This window comes from Caretta caretta, chromosome 7 (genome assembly GCF_965140235.1).
Source record: "Caretta caretta isolate rCarCar2 chromosome 7, rCarCar1.hap1, whole genome shotgun sequence".
Classification (NCBI taxonomy): Eukaryota; Metazoa; Chordata; order Testudines; family Cheloniidae; genus Caretta; species Caretta caretta.
In genome coordinates, this window is record NC_134212.1 from 28,494,936 (window position 1) to 28,510,854 (window position 15,919).

Sequence of the window (15,919 nt, forward strand, 5' to 3'; positions counted from 1 at the left end):
TACACAGTGACAATGAGGAGGGAGTAAGGAATTTTCCCACACTTGTGGGCTAGGCAAAAGGGCAGTTCCTGCACAATGGGGCATGCAGGAAATGCTCCTTCACTACTCCCCTGGGGGTTCTGGCACCCCACAGGGGACAGGGAGGGCAGAATGTAAACAGAGTCATGGTTCCATCCTACCCTCTGCATCATGCTGTCCAGCTGTGTGGTGGGGAAGGGGCCAATGTGCTGCATCCCATGAAAGGGGATAGAAGTGTCCAGTCTCCCTCTCATGCCAGGGAGCTGTAGCAGGTGCTCTGTCTCTTTGAAGCAAGCAGCGCTTTTCTGGTGATGTGTATGGGGCAGTGCAACTCTACAGCACCCTCAACACTGGGCTCTGCTTAAAAGGCACAGCTGAGCCCTGAAGGATTATGGACCCAACCTCTACTCATATGAACAGTCCCAGTGGGTGCAATGGGACAACTCATACATATAAGAATTTGCAGGACAGGGCTCTAATATTGGACCTTGTTATGCCATCCATTTTTAGGCAGAACTCATTGAATGCATTGTGGTCTTCTGCTTTAAGGCTGATTGTACAATATGACCCAAGTTCCTCCATTCTGAACTGGGAACCTTTTAGGGCTTGATTCTGCATCTTCACTCATGTGAGCTGACCAATAAATTATGTGTGAGTAAAAGTTAGTAGGCTTTGGCCCTTAGTCCCATCAGAATAAGGCATACAGCTACGTCGTCATAAAGACAATACCACATTTTCAGAACAATGTTTTTAAAGCCTTGTTTAAAATGAAGTGTGAATGACTTACCCTACTACTACTATGACAAAATCCAGTAAATTCCATCCGTTTCTAACGTATGCATTGGGGTGTAATAATAATCCATATGCTATAATCTTCAAAAATGTTTCAATTGTAAAAATAATCAGGAAGGCATATTCTACTTTTTCCTGTAAAAGAGGAGAAGAAACAAGTATTAGAATAAAAGATGAAGTAATGTAAAAGGTTCTTTCTTTAATTAAAGCTTAATATGGATAATTGAATAACTGCATCATTATTATTATTATTATCACCCAATCAGTATTAGGAAGACACACTGGCTCAAGATAGTCTCTCTCTTTGAATCTAAACAGCCCTTTTATGGCATTTGACATAATATTTAGAACAGTCAATACCACTGGCTATAATAAGATGGGAATTTCCTTGTTCTGACATTGCTTTGGAAACAAAGGTCCAAATTTATGTCCCAATTCTGCAAATTCTTGCGCACATCCTTAACTTTACATATGTGAGTTGTCCCATTAATGGCAGTGGGAATACTCACAGACATAAAGTTAAGCACATGCCTAAGTGTTTGCAGGACTGGGTCCTTAGAGTGCTAATTAAAGAGGTATAACTTAGTTTCCCTTACATTCACCTAAACTCAATTAGAATCCATAAATCCTAACTGGTCCCACTCTATTGATGTGTAAAGGAGTCTGAGTTGCTGTACCTAAGGAGCAGGATGGCATATGTTAAGGTGGCCCTTATCATACTTTAATTTTATACCTTCTTACAACAGCAAGTAAGTTACACATCATATTAGCATAGCACATCAGCAGAATGGATGTAAGTTGGCCTAAACATAATATAAAGGAGTCTACGTTAGTTTAAAGAAAAGGAGTACTTATGGCACCTTAGAGACTAACAAATTTATTTGAGCACAAGCTTTCGTGAGCTACAGCTCACTTCATCGGATGCATTCAGTGGAAAATACAGTGGGGAGATTTATATACATAGACAATACGAAATAATGGGTGTTACCATACACACAGTAACCAGAGTGATCACTTGAGGTGAGCTATTACCAGCAGGAGAGCGGGGGGTGGGGGGGGTGGGGGGAACCTTTTGTAGTGATAATCAAGGTGGGCCACTTCCAGCAGTTGACAAGAACGTCTGACAAACAGTGTGGGGTGTGGGGGGGGGATAAACATGGGGAAATAGTTTTACTTTGTGTAATGACACATCCACTCCCAGTCTCTATTCAAGCCTAAGTTAATTGTATCCAGTTTGCAAATTAATTCCAATTCAGCAGTCGCTCGCTGGAGTCTGTTTTTGAAGTTTTTTTGTTGAAATACTGCCACTTTTAGGTCTGTAATCGAGTGACCAGAGAGACTGAAGTGTTCTCCAACTGGTTTTTGAATGTTATAATTCTTGACGTCTGATTTGTGTCCATTTATTCTTTTACGTAGAGACTGTCCAGTTTGACCAACGTACATGGCGGAGGGGCATTGCTGGCACATGATGGCATATATCACACTGGTAGATGTGCAGGTGAACAAGCCTCTGATATGGTGGCTGATGTGACACCATCATAGGGCCTAATCACATCAGCCACAATATCAGAGGCTCATTCACCTGCACATCTACCAATGTGATATATGCCATCATGTGCCAGCAATGCCCCTCTGCCATGTACATTGGTCAAACTGGACAGTCTCTACGGGTCTCTCTGTCTGTGTGATGCTTTTGCCGGGACCAGAGCAGGAATGCAGGTTAGAACTCCTGTAAAGAGTTAAAAGAAAAGGAGTACTTGTGGCACCTTAGAGACTAACCAATTTATTTGAGCATAAGCTTTCGTGAGCTACAGCTCACTTCATCGGACATAAGTGAGCTGTAGCTCACGAAAGCTTATGTTCAAATAAATCGGTTAGTCTCTAAGGTGCCACAAGTATTCCTTTTCTTTTTGCGAATACAGACTAACACGGCTGTTACTCTGAAACCTGTAAAGAGTTAGTAAGCAATCTAGTTAGATATGTGTTAGATTCTGTTTTGTTTAAATGGCTGATAAAATATGTTGTGCTGAATGGACTGTATATTCCTGTTTTTGTGTCTTTTTGTAACTTAAGGTTTTGCCTAGAGGGATTCTCTATGTTTTGAATCTGATTACCCTGGAAGGTATTTACCATCCTGATTTTACAGAGGTGATTCTTTTACTTTTTCTTTAATTAAAATTTTTCTTTTAAGAACCTGATTGCTTTTCATTGTTCTTAAGATCCAAGGGTTTGGGTCTGTGTTCACCTATGCAAATTGGTGAGGATTTTTATCAAGCCTTCCTCAGGAAAGGGGGTGTAGTGCTTGGGGGGATTTTGGAGGGGAAGACGTTTCCAAGTGGGCACTTCCCCTGTTATTATTGTTAGACACTTTGGTGGTGGCGGTGTTTAACCTAAGCTGGTAAGAATAAGCTTAGGGGGTCTTTCATGCAGGTCCCCAAATCCGTACCCTAGAGCTCAGAGTGGGGGAAGGAACCTTGACACAAGGTAAAGGGAAACAAAATCTGAGCAAGGATCTACTTTGTGGAGTTTGGGCTTTTATGAACCTCACAAATTCTTACAGATTTGCAAATATTCCTCCGTCCCCTCACCCCTTAAGTGACCATGATAGTCTCAGGGTTATGTTTTTAGAAGTGTTTCTAGCTTACCTAAAATCTGTTCAATATACTGGAGCTAGAAGAACTCCTTACAATCTAGGCTAATGTAAGTGGAAGCAGAAACCACCCACAAGTCCTCTCCTGGAGATTCCCTTGTTGGAGGGACTCTGTAGGAGGCATAGAGTCAATTTAAGCAGCTTCCACACCTCCCTTCACACATTTCCTAGTTCAGGTGGCATGTTGGGGCAAGGAAGAAGGGTAGCCCGAGTGTGCTACACTCCAGCTATTCACAGCTGGCAGATGGTCCTTGTGTACCAATGTCAGATGGCTCAAGTTACAACAGTCCTCAGGCTGCTCTAAACACATGCCAGCAAGCTCTCTTAGAGCTCCCCTACTCTGCTGCATCCAACACAAGCTGAGTGTAGCAGAGAACTTCAGCCATTGTATTTATTTTGTTTATTCTCCCCCCCCCCGCACCCCTGCCCCCGCCTCCATTTGTTACCACAATGTCATCTAGTAATGTTTGAGTAGAACATCTAAATGCAAGCTTTTCTAGTAGGTCTTCAATCAGACAAAATAAATTGATTCTTCTCTGCTGGGTTCACAGGTTTTAAAAGAAAACAAGGACTTGAAAACTTGAATCAATAATTATATTAAATCAAGGAGTGGATTCTACGAACCCTTACCCACATGAACAGAACTCATAATCTGACTGTAAACTCACAAATAAATCATACTGAAATAAAAATCAGTTGTACCTAATTCTACATTTATTCTCACACCAGAATTGTTATATTATTTAAACCATAAACTATAGAAAGACCATAAATATTTTTCTGCTCATCCATTTTATATTTTCATAAGCAATGTTGATATGCAAGTTCTAAGTTTCTGTGTGTTTATTCACTAGTTTTTCAAAGCATTTACGTGGACAAAAAATGCTAAATTCATTTTATGATGCTCTATGACATTTTTCATAGTTTTATATTTTCAGAATTTAAGGTTAGAAGGTACCATTTTATCATCTAATCTGATATAATCCTGAATATCGCAGGCCATTAAATGTCACCCAGTTACCTCTATATTGAGCCCATTTGTTTTAGTTAGACTAAAGCATTTCCATTCTCAGAAGACAAACCTGTTGTGTGTTACATGCAAAGAACGGAAGAGACTGAGGTGCCACCAGTACCTTTGCAATGGCAAGGAATTGATTAGGTGAGCTATGCTCAGGTGATCCTAGCAAGTGATCCATTCTCCATGATGCAGAGGAAAATGAAAAAAAAAACCATAGTCCCTGCCAACCTGACCTGGGAAATAATTCCTTTCTGATCCCAAATCTGGCACTCAGTTTCAATCTGAGCACATGAGCAAGACACTCCACTCAGATGTCTAAGACAGAGGATTCTCTGTACCATCTCAGAGCACTTGTCTACCCCATCCATTGTCGCATCTCCATCTGTGACCAATCTCCGATGCTTCAGAGGCAAGTGAAAAAATCAGCCCAGAATACATCTGGCTAATTATGTGTCAGGGAAAAAATTCCTTCCTGACCTCAGCAGACTACTGGCTGAATCATGAGATTTTATTATAGTCATTGTCTTAATGTAGAGCTGCAAGTGTAATGAGCATACTAAAGACAATGCAGAACTTCCTGCTCTCCCCATAGCCTATGAAGAAATGTGATGCTGACAGGCCAGCTCAGGTCAGAGCAAGAGGCCAATTAATTTGTGTGTGGATATCAAAGCAATGTTAAGGGTACTAATTCACTCAAGCAATAATTTAGTTCAAAGGAAATGTGAATGATATTGTCTTCACTTATCTGTAACTTGTCAATTGCCCTTGATTTACATTATGTATATCCCTGTACTTATTTAACCATAGATCATAAGTGTAGGAAGCAGCCAATCCGGGGCCAGCTGGCCCATATAAAAAGAGCTGCAGTGCAGAACAGAGTCAGTCACTGCTGGAAGCTCAAGGAGTGAGGACTATGTCTCTAGTCGGCTGAGAGACCTGCGGGACCTTGGACAGAGAAACTGCTGGCAGGGACGGGACAGGGTGGTAGGAGGCAAGAGGGAGCTCCTGGCTGGCTGCTGGGACTGGGTAGTTGAATGCCCTGAGGTAGGGGGCAAAGAAGGTGCTGGGGCTGTGGGGAAGTGGCCCAGGGAGACGTAGCAGCATTGGGAGAAGTTAGAGTCACAGCAAGAGGCTGCTATCTATAGGGTCCCTGGGTCGGGATCTGGAGACATAGGCAGGCCTGCGTACCCCCCACTTGCCATTGATGAAGTGGCTGGACTTTTGGACAGTGATACTCTTTCCCCCACACCACTCCCCCGAAGCGGGAAATACAGAGCAACCTAGCCAGAAGACCATCATGAAGAGGACATGGCAGTTCATGAGGCTGAGAGAGAGGCCGCAGACCAGTCAAAGTGATGGTGTCTAAACCACAGATGGGGGCATCAGCCTCCAGGTAATCCCCAGAGTGACCAGGAAGAGGCATCAACCCAGCAGTGAGAAGTGCACCCTGTGAGAGAAGTAAACGAACATGTGGGTTGTAGTGGAGTCAGCCACCTTTCATGAACTCCCCCAAGGCCAGGAGTGGCTCTGCAATGCCCTGCTAACAATTTCTCCCTCAAAGAGCTTCTTACATTCCTCAGAATCTCCTCTTGTGCATTCCCCACCGCTTCGTGGGGGACTGACTTTATTCACATAAACAAAGCTCAAACTCAAAGACCCCAAACACAGTCCATCAGTTTTATCCTCTTGTTGCATCACTCCCAGGCTTTTCCTACCTGTAGACTCAGTAGAGAAACCCCACATCCCAGGTCTTTCTGCTGGCACTCATTCACTCCCAGTAGCCTCTGATTCACCCTTCTCCCAGGCCTTCCAAATCCCCCAATATCAACATCATCCCTGGAGGAGACTTTCTTACTTCTGCAGTTTCCTAAGCTTGCCCCCTTCTCTGCAGCCACCTCCTGCCCTTTATACAGAATTACCTGATCCAACTCAGATGTGCCTCTTTAGTAATCAGGGTTGGCTAGCCCCAGGCCCTCCAGCCCTGAAGGGGCAAGTCACCCTGTTACAGATTCCAAGGCCACAAGGATCCACCACAACCATCTTCTAGCCCAACCCCCATACACAACGGCTGGAGAATTTCTCTTGGAAGCTTGATTAAAGCATATCTCTTGGTATATCTAATCTCATTTTTAAAAACTCTGAGCAATCACCTCCCCTGATAAACTGTTCCAATGTTTAACTGCAATCCTTGCTAAGATATTGCATCTTATTTCAAAGTTGAATTTGTCTAACTTCAGTTTCCAGCCACTGGCTCTTGTTATTCCTCTGTCAGCAAGATTGAAAAGCCCCCACTATAAGATGTCTTTGCCATATGTAAGTACCTATACACGGTTATCAAGTCACCTCTTAACCTTCTTTTCGATAAGCTAAATAAGTTGATCTCCTTAAGTCTCACACCGTAAGGCTTTTTTTCCAGCCCTTGGATCAATTTTGTGTCCATCCTTTGAACTCTCTCTAGTATTTCCACCCCCTTGAAGCATGGACACCAAAATTGGACACAGAATTCTAGTAGCGATCTTACCAATGCTGTGTATAGAGGGCAGATCACTTCCCTACTTCTGGTTGACATTCTCCTTTTTATAAATCCAAGAACTGCATTTGCCCTTTTTGCCCAGCACTACACTAAGAGCTCATGTTAAGGGGATTAACTAGGATGACCCCTAAGTCCTTCTCTGAGTCATTGATTTCCAAATCAGTTTCCCATCCTGTAGAAATAGCCTTCATTGTTTGTTCTCAGATGTATTACCTTACATGTCTGTATTAAAACGCACGGTGTTGCATTGTGACCGTTTAACCAGGTGATTTAGCTCACTCTGTAACAGTAATCCTTCCAATCTTTGTGTTCTCTGCAAACTTTATCAGAAAAGATTTTTATATCATCATCTGGATCGTTGATAAAAATATTAAATATCACTGGACCAATCCCTGGGGGAACCCGCTGGAAACCACCTGCTTCGTGATATCTCTCCATTAACAACTGCATTTTGAGACCTGTCAGTGAGCCAGTTACTAATCAATATAATCTGTTCTCTGTTAGTTCCATATCCAGTTTTATAATCAAAATGTCATGTGGCACTAAATGAAATGCCTTGGAGAAAGCAAAGTATGCTATATCAGCACAGCTGCCTTTATCAACCAGACCTGTACTCCTGTTAAAAAAAGATAATAGGTTTGTTTAATAAGACTACCTCCCACAGAAGCATGATGACTGGCATTAATTGTATTTTTAGCCTCTAATTCTTCATTGATAGAGTCCCAAATTAACAGTGCCATTATTTTACCCAGAATCAACATCAGGCAAATTGGTGTATTGTTCCCCAGGTCACCCCTTTTATGCTTTTCAAATATTGGATCTAGGTTGGCAGTCCTCCAATACTTTGGAATTTCCCCTGTTTTACAAGATTTGTGAAAAATTAATATTAGTGGTTCAGCGAGTGCCTCAGCTAGTTCCTTAAAGATCTTTGGGTGTACATTACCTGGACATGTGGATTTGTACATGTTTAATTTTAGCAGATGTTGCCTCCCATCCTACTTTCTCACAGATGGTAAACTTTCTATTCCATCCACAACATCATATGAAAAGGCTTACGGATGAAATGCACTATATAAGAACTAGAATAATTAATTATTATTATTATATGGGATGGATACATTCCAAATTCAGAACAGAAATATCTATTAATCATTTCTGCTTTTTCTCCATCACTTTTTAAAATGTTACCATCTGCAACTATCAATGGAGTTTTACCTGACCTAGGTTAGTTTTATTTTTGTTCTTAATGTTTAAAAAATGCCTTCTTGTTGTCTTTAACCTACTGGCCACTGATATTTCATTGATTCCTTTACCTTGCCTGACCAGTCACCTACATCTTTTAACTTGTAATTTATATTCTTTGCCATTTACTTCCCTTCTTTCCCATCCTATATATTAGTTTTATTGCTGCTTCCACTTCTCTTTTTAATGTTTATCTTGCCCAGCATAACTTTTTTCATGTTTGTTGAATTGTATTTTGGGGGAATCCAGTAGGATATCCTTGAACTATTCCCAGTTTTTATTAACTCTTCCCACTTTAAATTTATGTTCTCAGTCAGTTATGCCTTCTCTTCACTTTTTTACTATTGAAGAACTAAGTCAATACTACTGAGAAAGAATTAGCTTCTAATGGGACAGTCACTGGGATATCCAGGAACCATTTGATGTAGAGCCTTATTGCCCCTGAGAATCTTGGAAAGGGTGAACCTGCACAGGGACTCCTGAAGGACCCAGGGCAGGATGATGCAGCTGAGGCACTACTCCACCCTTCTCCATGCCACCACCCTGTACTTACCCGGTCTTAGTTCCCTCTATTTACAAAGGCAGAAAGGATGATCTGGCCCAGTGACATTGCAGCACCTGGTGAGGGGGTGTTCAAACAGAGAGTTAAGAAGCAGGTCTGGGCCCAGGAGACTCCACACAGCTGCATCTGCTTGCAACTGAGGTGCAGCTTAAAAGGGAGCTGTACAGTTCAGTCAGGGCAGTCGGTGCAATGGAGCAGGCTTGCACTGGTAGCTCCTGCAGGGATACAACAGGTGTCCTATGCTGCCTGGAGCATATCTTAATACAGAGCTGCAGGCCACCACAGAAGAGACAGCAGAGAACCTGTGAGTGAGGAGGAAGAACCTCCAAACCCCTTTCATTTGAGTATATGTTACAAGTCAATAGCCCGGTCCCCTTTGGGCTTCTGCAGGAGCAGGGGTACAATAGGAAGTACCCAGGGAGCAGGGACTGCTCAGGCTGCACACCTGAACTATCAGCCTTAGGGCTCTGGGTTGGAACTAAGTGGAGCCAGAGGGCCCAGGTTCCCCTACTGCCAACTCAAGCTACTTGGTGCTACCACTGATTTTGGACTTAAGCTACTTGGTGCTATCATTACCCTGCAGATTTGAGCCACTAGGCACTTCTGATGATTGCAGACTCAAGTCACTAAGTGGTACTGCCAAACTACAGACTTGAGCCACAAGTGGGTATGGTGAGCTAGAGCGCCACCCACGTGGGGACCCCCACATCACACACCTACAGTAGAGGGAGCTGCTTTACTTATATAGCCTTATGAGGCCAACAATGGTTGCAACACAAACTCAGAATTTCTGAATTTGGTTCCTGTAAGGTAAATATAACAGGAAATAATTTTCAAAACATATTTATCATTAACACTGGGTCTTTGAGTGTCGCTGCTCTGACTTGCACTGAGGGATGAAGCAACCTCCAGCTGCTCTAAGACTAAGAGGGAGGGTATCTTAATGTTCTTCTCATGCTTTCACACACACACACACTGCACATGAGGATCCAGCTTCTTATCTTTATCCATTAATCAAGAGGAAATTAGACAATACCACCTGTACAGCTTCCATACTAGACACAGGTTTAAAGCCAAAATCAAATCTAGGGAAACTTGATAATCCTTCTTTGTAACATCCTTCTTTGTAACACCCCTCAAAAATGGAAGATTTAAGACATGGTGATAGTTGGAAAGCTTGTCCATGTCAAGAGATAGTGTCTTGAGCAAAAGACCTAACAATTGCTTCATTAACTATTATTAGTATAATCACTGTTATTACTTTAACAAGAGAAACTTGACACCCAGCCCTCCCTCCCTCTAGGAGGCACTGGTAGTCATCAGAACACCTCTCCGCCTTTTGCCAACCAGTGTGGACATAGATCTAAACCACACTTTGTAACCCATCCATCTTTATAGCCCAAACATCCCAGAGCATAATGACAGATTAAAAAGGAAGTCTGTAGATCTTACCCTTTAGAAGGCACTCAACCAGAATTAATGTGTCAATGAGATAAATGTTTTATCTGCTTTCCTCTCTGATCACTAAAGACTTGTATAAAACTCCATCTTCTTATCTTGCTGGTATTAAAAAGGTCTTCAAATGAACACTTGTGCCATGAGATATGTAAGTGACATTTTAGAAATATGATAAATAAATGAATACATAATCTCTGGGCCACCAAAAGCCATGAGAAAGAGAAACTATGTTGAATAAGAACTGAGATGAGTGTCCTCATTCTACCTAACATCTAGAATCACAAAGAATTGATGACTGTAGATATAAAGAACAACTGGGTCATAAAGAGATTTAAAGGACATATGGGCCATAAATAAACCCATGTTATCTAGGGGCCCAATCTATTCCTACTGAAGTTAATGAGAGTCAGGCTACCGACTATAGTTACAGCAAAACTAGTTCCAGTCTCCTTACCAATGGCCCAGTCCTGCAAAGGTGCCTAGCACTTTGCCAGTGTTGCTCAGTGCCTTGAACCCATTTGCTCAACAGAATGAGATTTAAAAGAATCTTATTTCTTTCCATATTAAACACTGCAGATGCTGTACTGAAGACAAATATATATATAAAATTTCCCTGCATCCTATGTACAAATGCTGTGAAACACAATGGAATTAATTAGGAGGTTTTAAGAGGAAAAACAACATAACCAAACATCAGAGGGGTAGCCGTGTTAGTCTGGATCTGTAAAAGCGGCAAAGAGTCCTGTGGCACCTTATAGACTAACAGATGTATTGGAGCATAGCTTTCGTGGGTGAATACCCGCTTCGTTGGATACATGTGACCAAACAGTATCCCAGAAGTTTCAAGCAACAAAAAAGCAGCAGCTGAACAGGATTGATTAGATACAACATGGTCCTTCAGAGAATGGGAGAGACTAATGAACTCCATTTCAGTATCAACTTAATTTATATCGATCATGTATTACAAAAACAAATGTTACCCTCAGACATCTTTAGCATTTAATTATTTCAGTGAAGACATTAAACCTTCATTTTCTTAGTAGAGAAATGTGTTTGCTTTCTTCTTTTGAGTAAATCAGCTTAGTAGAAACTCAGTTGCGCAGGAAGAAATCTTTTTTTTTAACCCAGCCAGATGGTGCACATTAGTCATCATTTATTATCTTTAAATTTTCCACAATCTCTGAAGAAAATATGCAAAGCTATTACTATTTGCAGTAAAATAATACACTGAAACTCAGAAGAAAATTGTTTCAAACTAAACTTAAGAAGTTTCACAAGAAAATTGTTTCAAAATAAAAAAAATTAGTTTGGAAAATCTTAATTTAACATGTTTGCACTCAAAGAGTTTTCTCAGATTCTCTGCTCCCAGGGCACCTTAGAGCTTAATTAGTTCTGAATTGGGAAAAAAATTGCTTCTGCATTCATCCAGTGACACTTTTTGATATCTATGAAGCAGAATGGGAACTGATTTTGGGATGAAGTAACTCATTAAAGTGAAGTAACCAGGTTCAGCTTTCTGCAGTGCAGACATTTGCAAAGGAAAACAGATGCTGTGGTAGGCTTGATTTTTGGATTAATAAATCAATCACATACTTTTAAACTAGTCAGTGACCTTCCACTGCATTGACAATGCATAAGGCCACTCATCTTTTTGATGAATACAGTCCATCACTTCAAATTCTATTTTGTTCACTCTAAGAGAAGAGACAATTATGTTTTGAAGTTCAAAACGTAATAAAGTCATTAGTTTTTTGATATGTGCTTTCAGATCTCTCCAGCCATTTAATTGCTGCATCAGAGCAATACCTGAAAGGGAAAAGGAAAGGGAAACTAGCCATTTCCACACTTGGAACATGATTTTTTTATATTGATAAAAGATGATAAAACTAATTCTCTCAACAGTTGGTGATCAATGTAGAAAATTAAATTAAAAACACTAAAATCTGGGCTTTCCATTTGTGAGAAAGAAAACTGAATTACAGTTTTATTTTGTTTGTTCCTTTCATTCTGTTTAAATACTGTTTACTTCCTGATTTCTATTTAGAGATCGCTCTAAACCAAAACACCATATCTGTACTTCCCCAACAATTTTGGTGAGATACTGTATGTACTGTCTCTTTAGATCTGTAGCAGGAAGCCAGGTAGGAAATGACAGAAGATCTTCAGTGAAACAGAGATAAGCAGAGAAACTTATGGAATGGTTACTTACTTTACAGTGACAGTGGTTCTTTGATATGGACATGAATCCATGGACATGGATTCCATTCTTGATGTGCATGTACCCCATGTGCATGAGATTGAATTATTTTCAGCCCACAGTGTCTGTTGGGCCATACCTGAACACTAAATGTCCTTGTGCACCTGTGTGACAGGGTATACAAACCCCACACTGGAGAGGAAGGAGTTAAAGAGCTACTTTGGGCCCTGGCAGCCCCATACAGCCACACATATAAAGCATGTGCGGGCTGGTGCAGTAGCTTAAAAGGAGAGCAAAGCAGCTCGTTAGCAGGCAGCTAGTGGAGGTGAACAGATGTACACTGTTAGTGTCTCAAAGGGAGCACCAAGAGAGTTCCAGCTGCCTGGTGCCCCAGACTGTTGAGAAGCTACCTGACCTGAGAAGGGGGAAAAGACTCTGGAGACTTGCAAGGTCTGGAATTTATCCTTTATTAATTTTGTTTATATGTCTTTGCATTGCCTTTTTGTGTAAGGAGTCTGGTAGGAAGCAACCCAAGGAAGCAGTGGTACAGCACCGTTGCGGGTGCAGAAACTTGGAGCCCACCACATGGTCCTTGAATGGAATCTGGTGGACAGTGTGGGCCCAGGTTTCCCTGTCAACCCCCAGATGGCACTGAAATTGAAAGCCTACCCAGTTACAGGGGAATATGGACCAGGAAGACCTTATAACCCAGAGGGTCAGGACTCTGGGTCCTTGGCCTGGCGGGGCCTGGAACTCTTTGCTTGACGGTGAATCTATCTTTTGTAGGACTCTTTGTATAACCTGAGGGGGTGGACACAATTATTGGCCTGGCTGGAGAGCTGTGTCACTGAAGGGACAGACCACTGTGGCACTGGAGAGACTGTCAGCAAGGGGTCCCAGACTTGGAGAGAGCTGCTACACCACACCTAGCCACAAAGACGCACTCCTGCAATGAGTGTCTCCCTTATCACCCCTCTCCCAAGGGCAGAAAGGGCTGAGCAGGCCCAACTGCCACTAAGTTCCTTCACCAATACAGAATCCAAGAGCAGTAGGACTCTGCACTACTGGGAAAGAAGGATAGGTCATAGGATCTATGTGGTCAACACATCTTGAAGAACCACAGTTACTCTAAGGTAAGTAACCATTCTTTCTTGGAGTGGTGTGGCTTTGGGAGATCGTTCATTGTTTTGACCTCTCAGCACCACTACAAGAGATCCCAGTACTGGCTGGTAATAAAAATATTGAAATCCCTTGAAAGGGAGCTGGTACCTTCTGTCTGCTCAGTTGGATGTGGCCAGTATTAATATTGGTGTATCCCATAGTTCCTTTGCAGACTCCATCAGTCCTTCATTTAATGGCATGGCAAACCTACTGGGCAAAGATGAATGCAAGACACCCAGGCGCTTGTGGGACTTCTCTTGCACCACTGCACTAGTGGTATATCCAGAGTTTCTACCATGCATTTGCTCAGGCCCTGCAATGCCTTAAAATCATCCACTGAGGCAAGTGTAGAGGGGCTTACTGCCTCACCAGGACAGGATGAAGATATTGCAGCAGTGACCTGTTCTTTCTCTTGTGATTGTTCTTTCCTCCTGTCTTTTCAGGATCTGAGGCTGCAGTAATTGACCTGGCTAGGGTGATCTATACTGCTGCTTTGGTGAGGGAGAGCTAGTCCTGGAAGCAGCAGATGATGCAGGCTTGCATGAATATGGCAGCACACGCCAGAGCATCCAGTAGGCCAAGGGTTGTTTGGGATACAGTCCTGGCGGTTCCAGGTGGGATATCCCTTACAAGTCCCAAGTCTTTTCCTGCTACCCCTTTTAGAATCCCACTTAGAGCTTCTTTCAGGCTCCCACTGTGGAACTTATAAGGAACATCCAGCTTGGAACCCCCTATGTATTCCTTACTTGAGGACTTGTATCCCAACTAACCCTTGGCCTACTGGATGCTCTGGGGTGTGCTGCCATATTCACGCAAGGAGCTACCCCAGGAGGGGAAGGAGGGTGAGTAGGAGATGACTCCCTGCTGTGCCTAGATGGGAATGAGGAGAAGCAATACATTTCCTCCAAGAGAGGGGCATTCCCTCAGGAGATGAAATTGGCCCTGGAGATAGCTCCTTGACTTGACACACCAACATTTCAATAGTTGATGGCTTAGATATCACCACCCTCAACCTCTCTAGGAGATGTGACTCTGGTACCAGGCTCCAGTTAAATCACTCAGTAGTGTACGCTCTGGGTACCAAAACGGCTGGTACCAATGTACTGTATACTAAGGAACACAGCTCTGAAGTGACTGGCATGGTGGTGGTAGGTACCAAGGCACCCAGTTCTGAGGTAGGTAATGTAAGTTTCAATATCAACACGAACACTGTCTGTAAGGCTTACTGGGTGCTGCTGGTGTTCTTAGTAGTCAGTACCGGGGCACCTGAGGGGCCTTCTTGGGATTTTGCTCCTTTGGAGGCTGAGCCTGAGATGAGTCAAAAGTGTGATGACTCTTTTGTGTTCACTTGCTGGACACTGGAGAAGGTGACCTGAACCTTGACTCATCTGTGGAGCAGAGCTCCTTTCTGCTCCTGTCAGAGGACATCAATGCCGGAATATAGGCAGATGACTAGGGCTTCTTAGCAGAGGTGGCCTGTGAGCTTAGGGCAGGATCTCAGCTCACCCTCACCCAGAGAGTCCTTCCTTTGGTGTCCAAGGAGGGTTGCATTGAGCTGTCAAGGAGGAACTTCTTTAGGCAGCCTTCTTTAGCTTTATGACTTTCCTTAGAAAAAGGAGTGACAAGAAACATCGCTCTGGGATATGTCCTTCTCCTCAGCAGAACAGAGGAGTGCCCATCTCTTTGGACACTAGCAGTGCCCATCATTTATCAGCATTGAAGCTTCACGTGAGGGGCAGGTTTTGAACCCTGCAGATTTAACTTCTGCCACATTACTAATGCCCCTTCACAGTGGCTTGATGTTGCCTCATACTGAAACTTAAGTAAGAAAAAACTTGTATATTTCTTTTTAGCGAATGGGCAATAGCTATCTAACTAACAGTAACATAGTGTTCAGAGAAGACAGTGGCCACTGAAGGAGTTCTGTGTTGCTGCCACAGATGGCAAGAAAGAAATTAGATGGTTCGGTGCAAAGACATTTCGAATGCAGGCATAACCCTAACATGCACTGCTGGCCCAAAGGAATCTGATCTTGTGCACATGGGGCACGTGCAAACCAAGAGTGGAATCCACATGAACAATCATGTGAAGAATAATTTTTCCTCATACTAAGATCCTTGTTTAGTGGAAGCAGAAAGTAAGTCTTGTAATTCTTTAGTGTTGTCACATGATTTGTCCAAAACATCGCAGCTCAAGTTTGGCTCTAATTACTTTTAAATTTGCTGTACATTTTACGTCACTAACATTCCATAATACAGTTTTCAATAAATGTGTATCATGGATGATGC

The 15,919-nt window shown here is 42.5% G+C and overlaps 1 protein-coding gene across 10 annotated transcripts in view; it reads right to left on the reverse strand.

Annotated features, from left to right (window-relative positions):
* The window catches only part of CACNA1D (calcium voltage-gated channel subunit alpha1 D), a 336,560-nt gene that overhangs the window by 199,287 nt on the left and 121,354 nt on the right, over positions 1 to 15,919 (reverse strand). For all 10 annotated transcript variants that reach the window (XM_048857868.2, XM_048857867.2, XM_075130346.1 and 7 more), the window contains exon 4: positions 806 to 945. In XM_048857868.2, the coding sequence (XP_048713825.1) occupies positions 806 to 945 (140 nt within the window). The remainder of the gene's footprint in view (positions 1 to 805; positions 946 to 15,919) is intronic.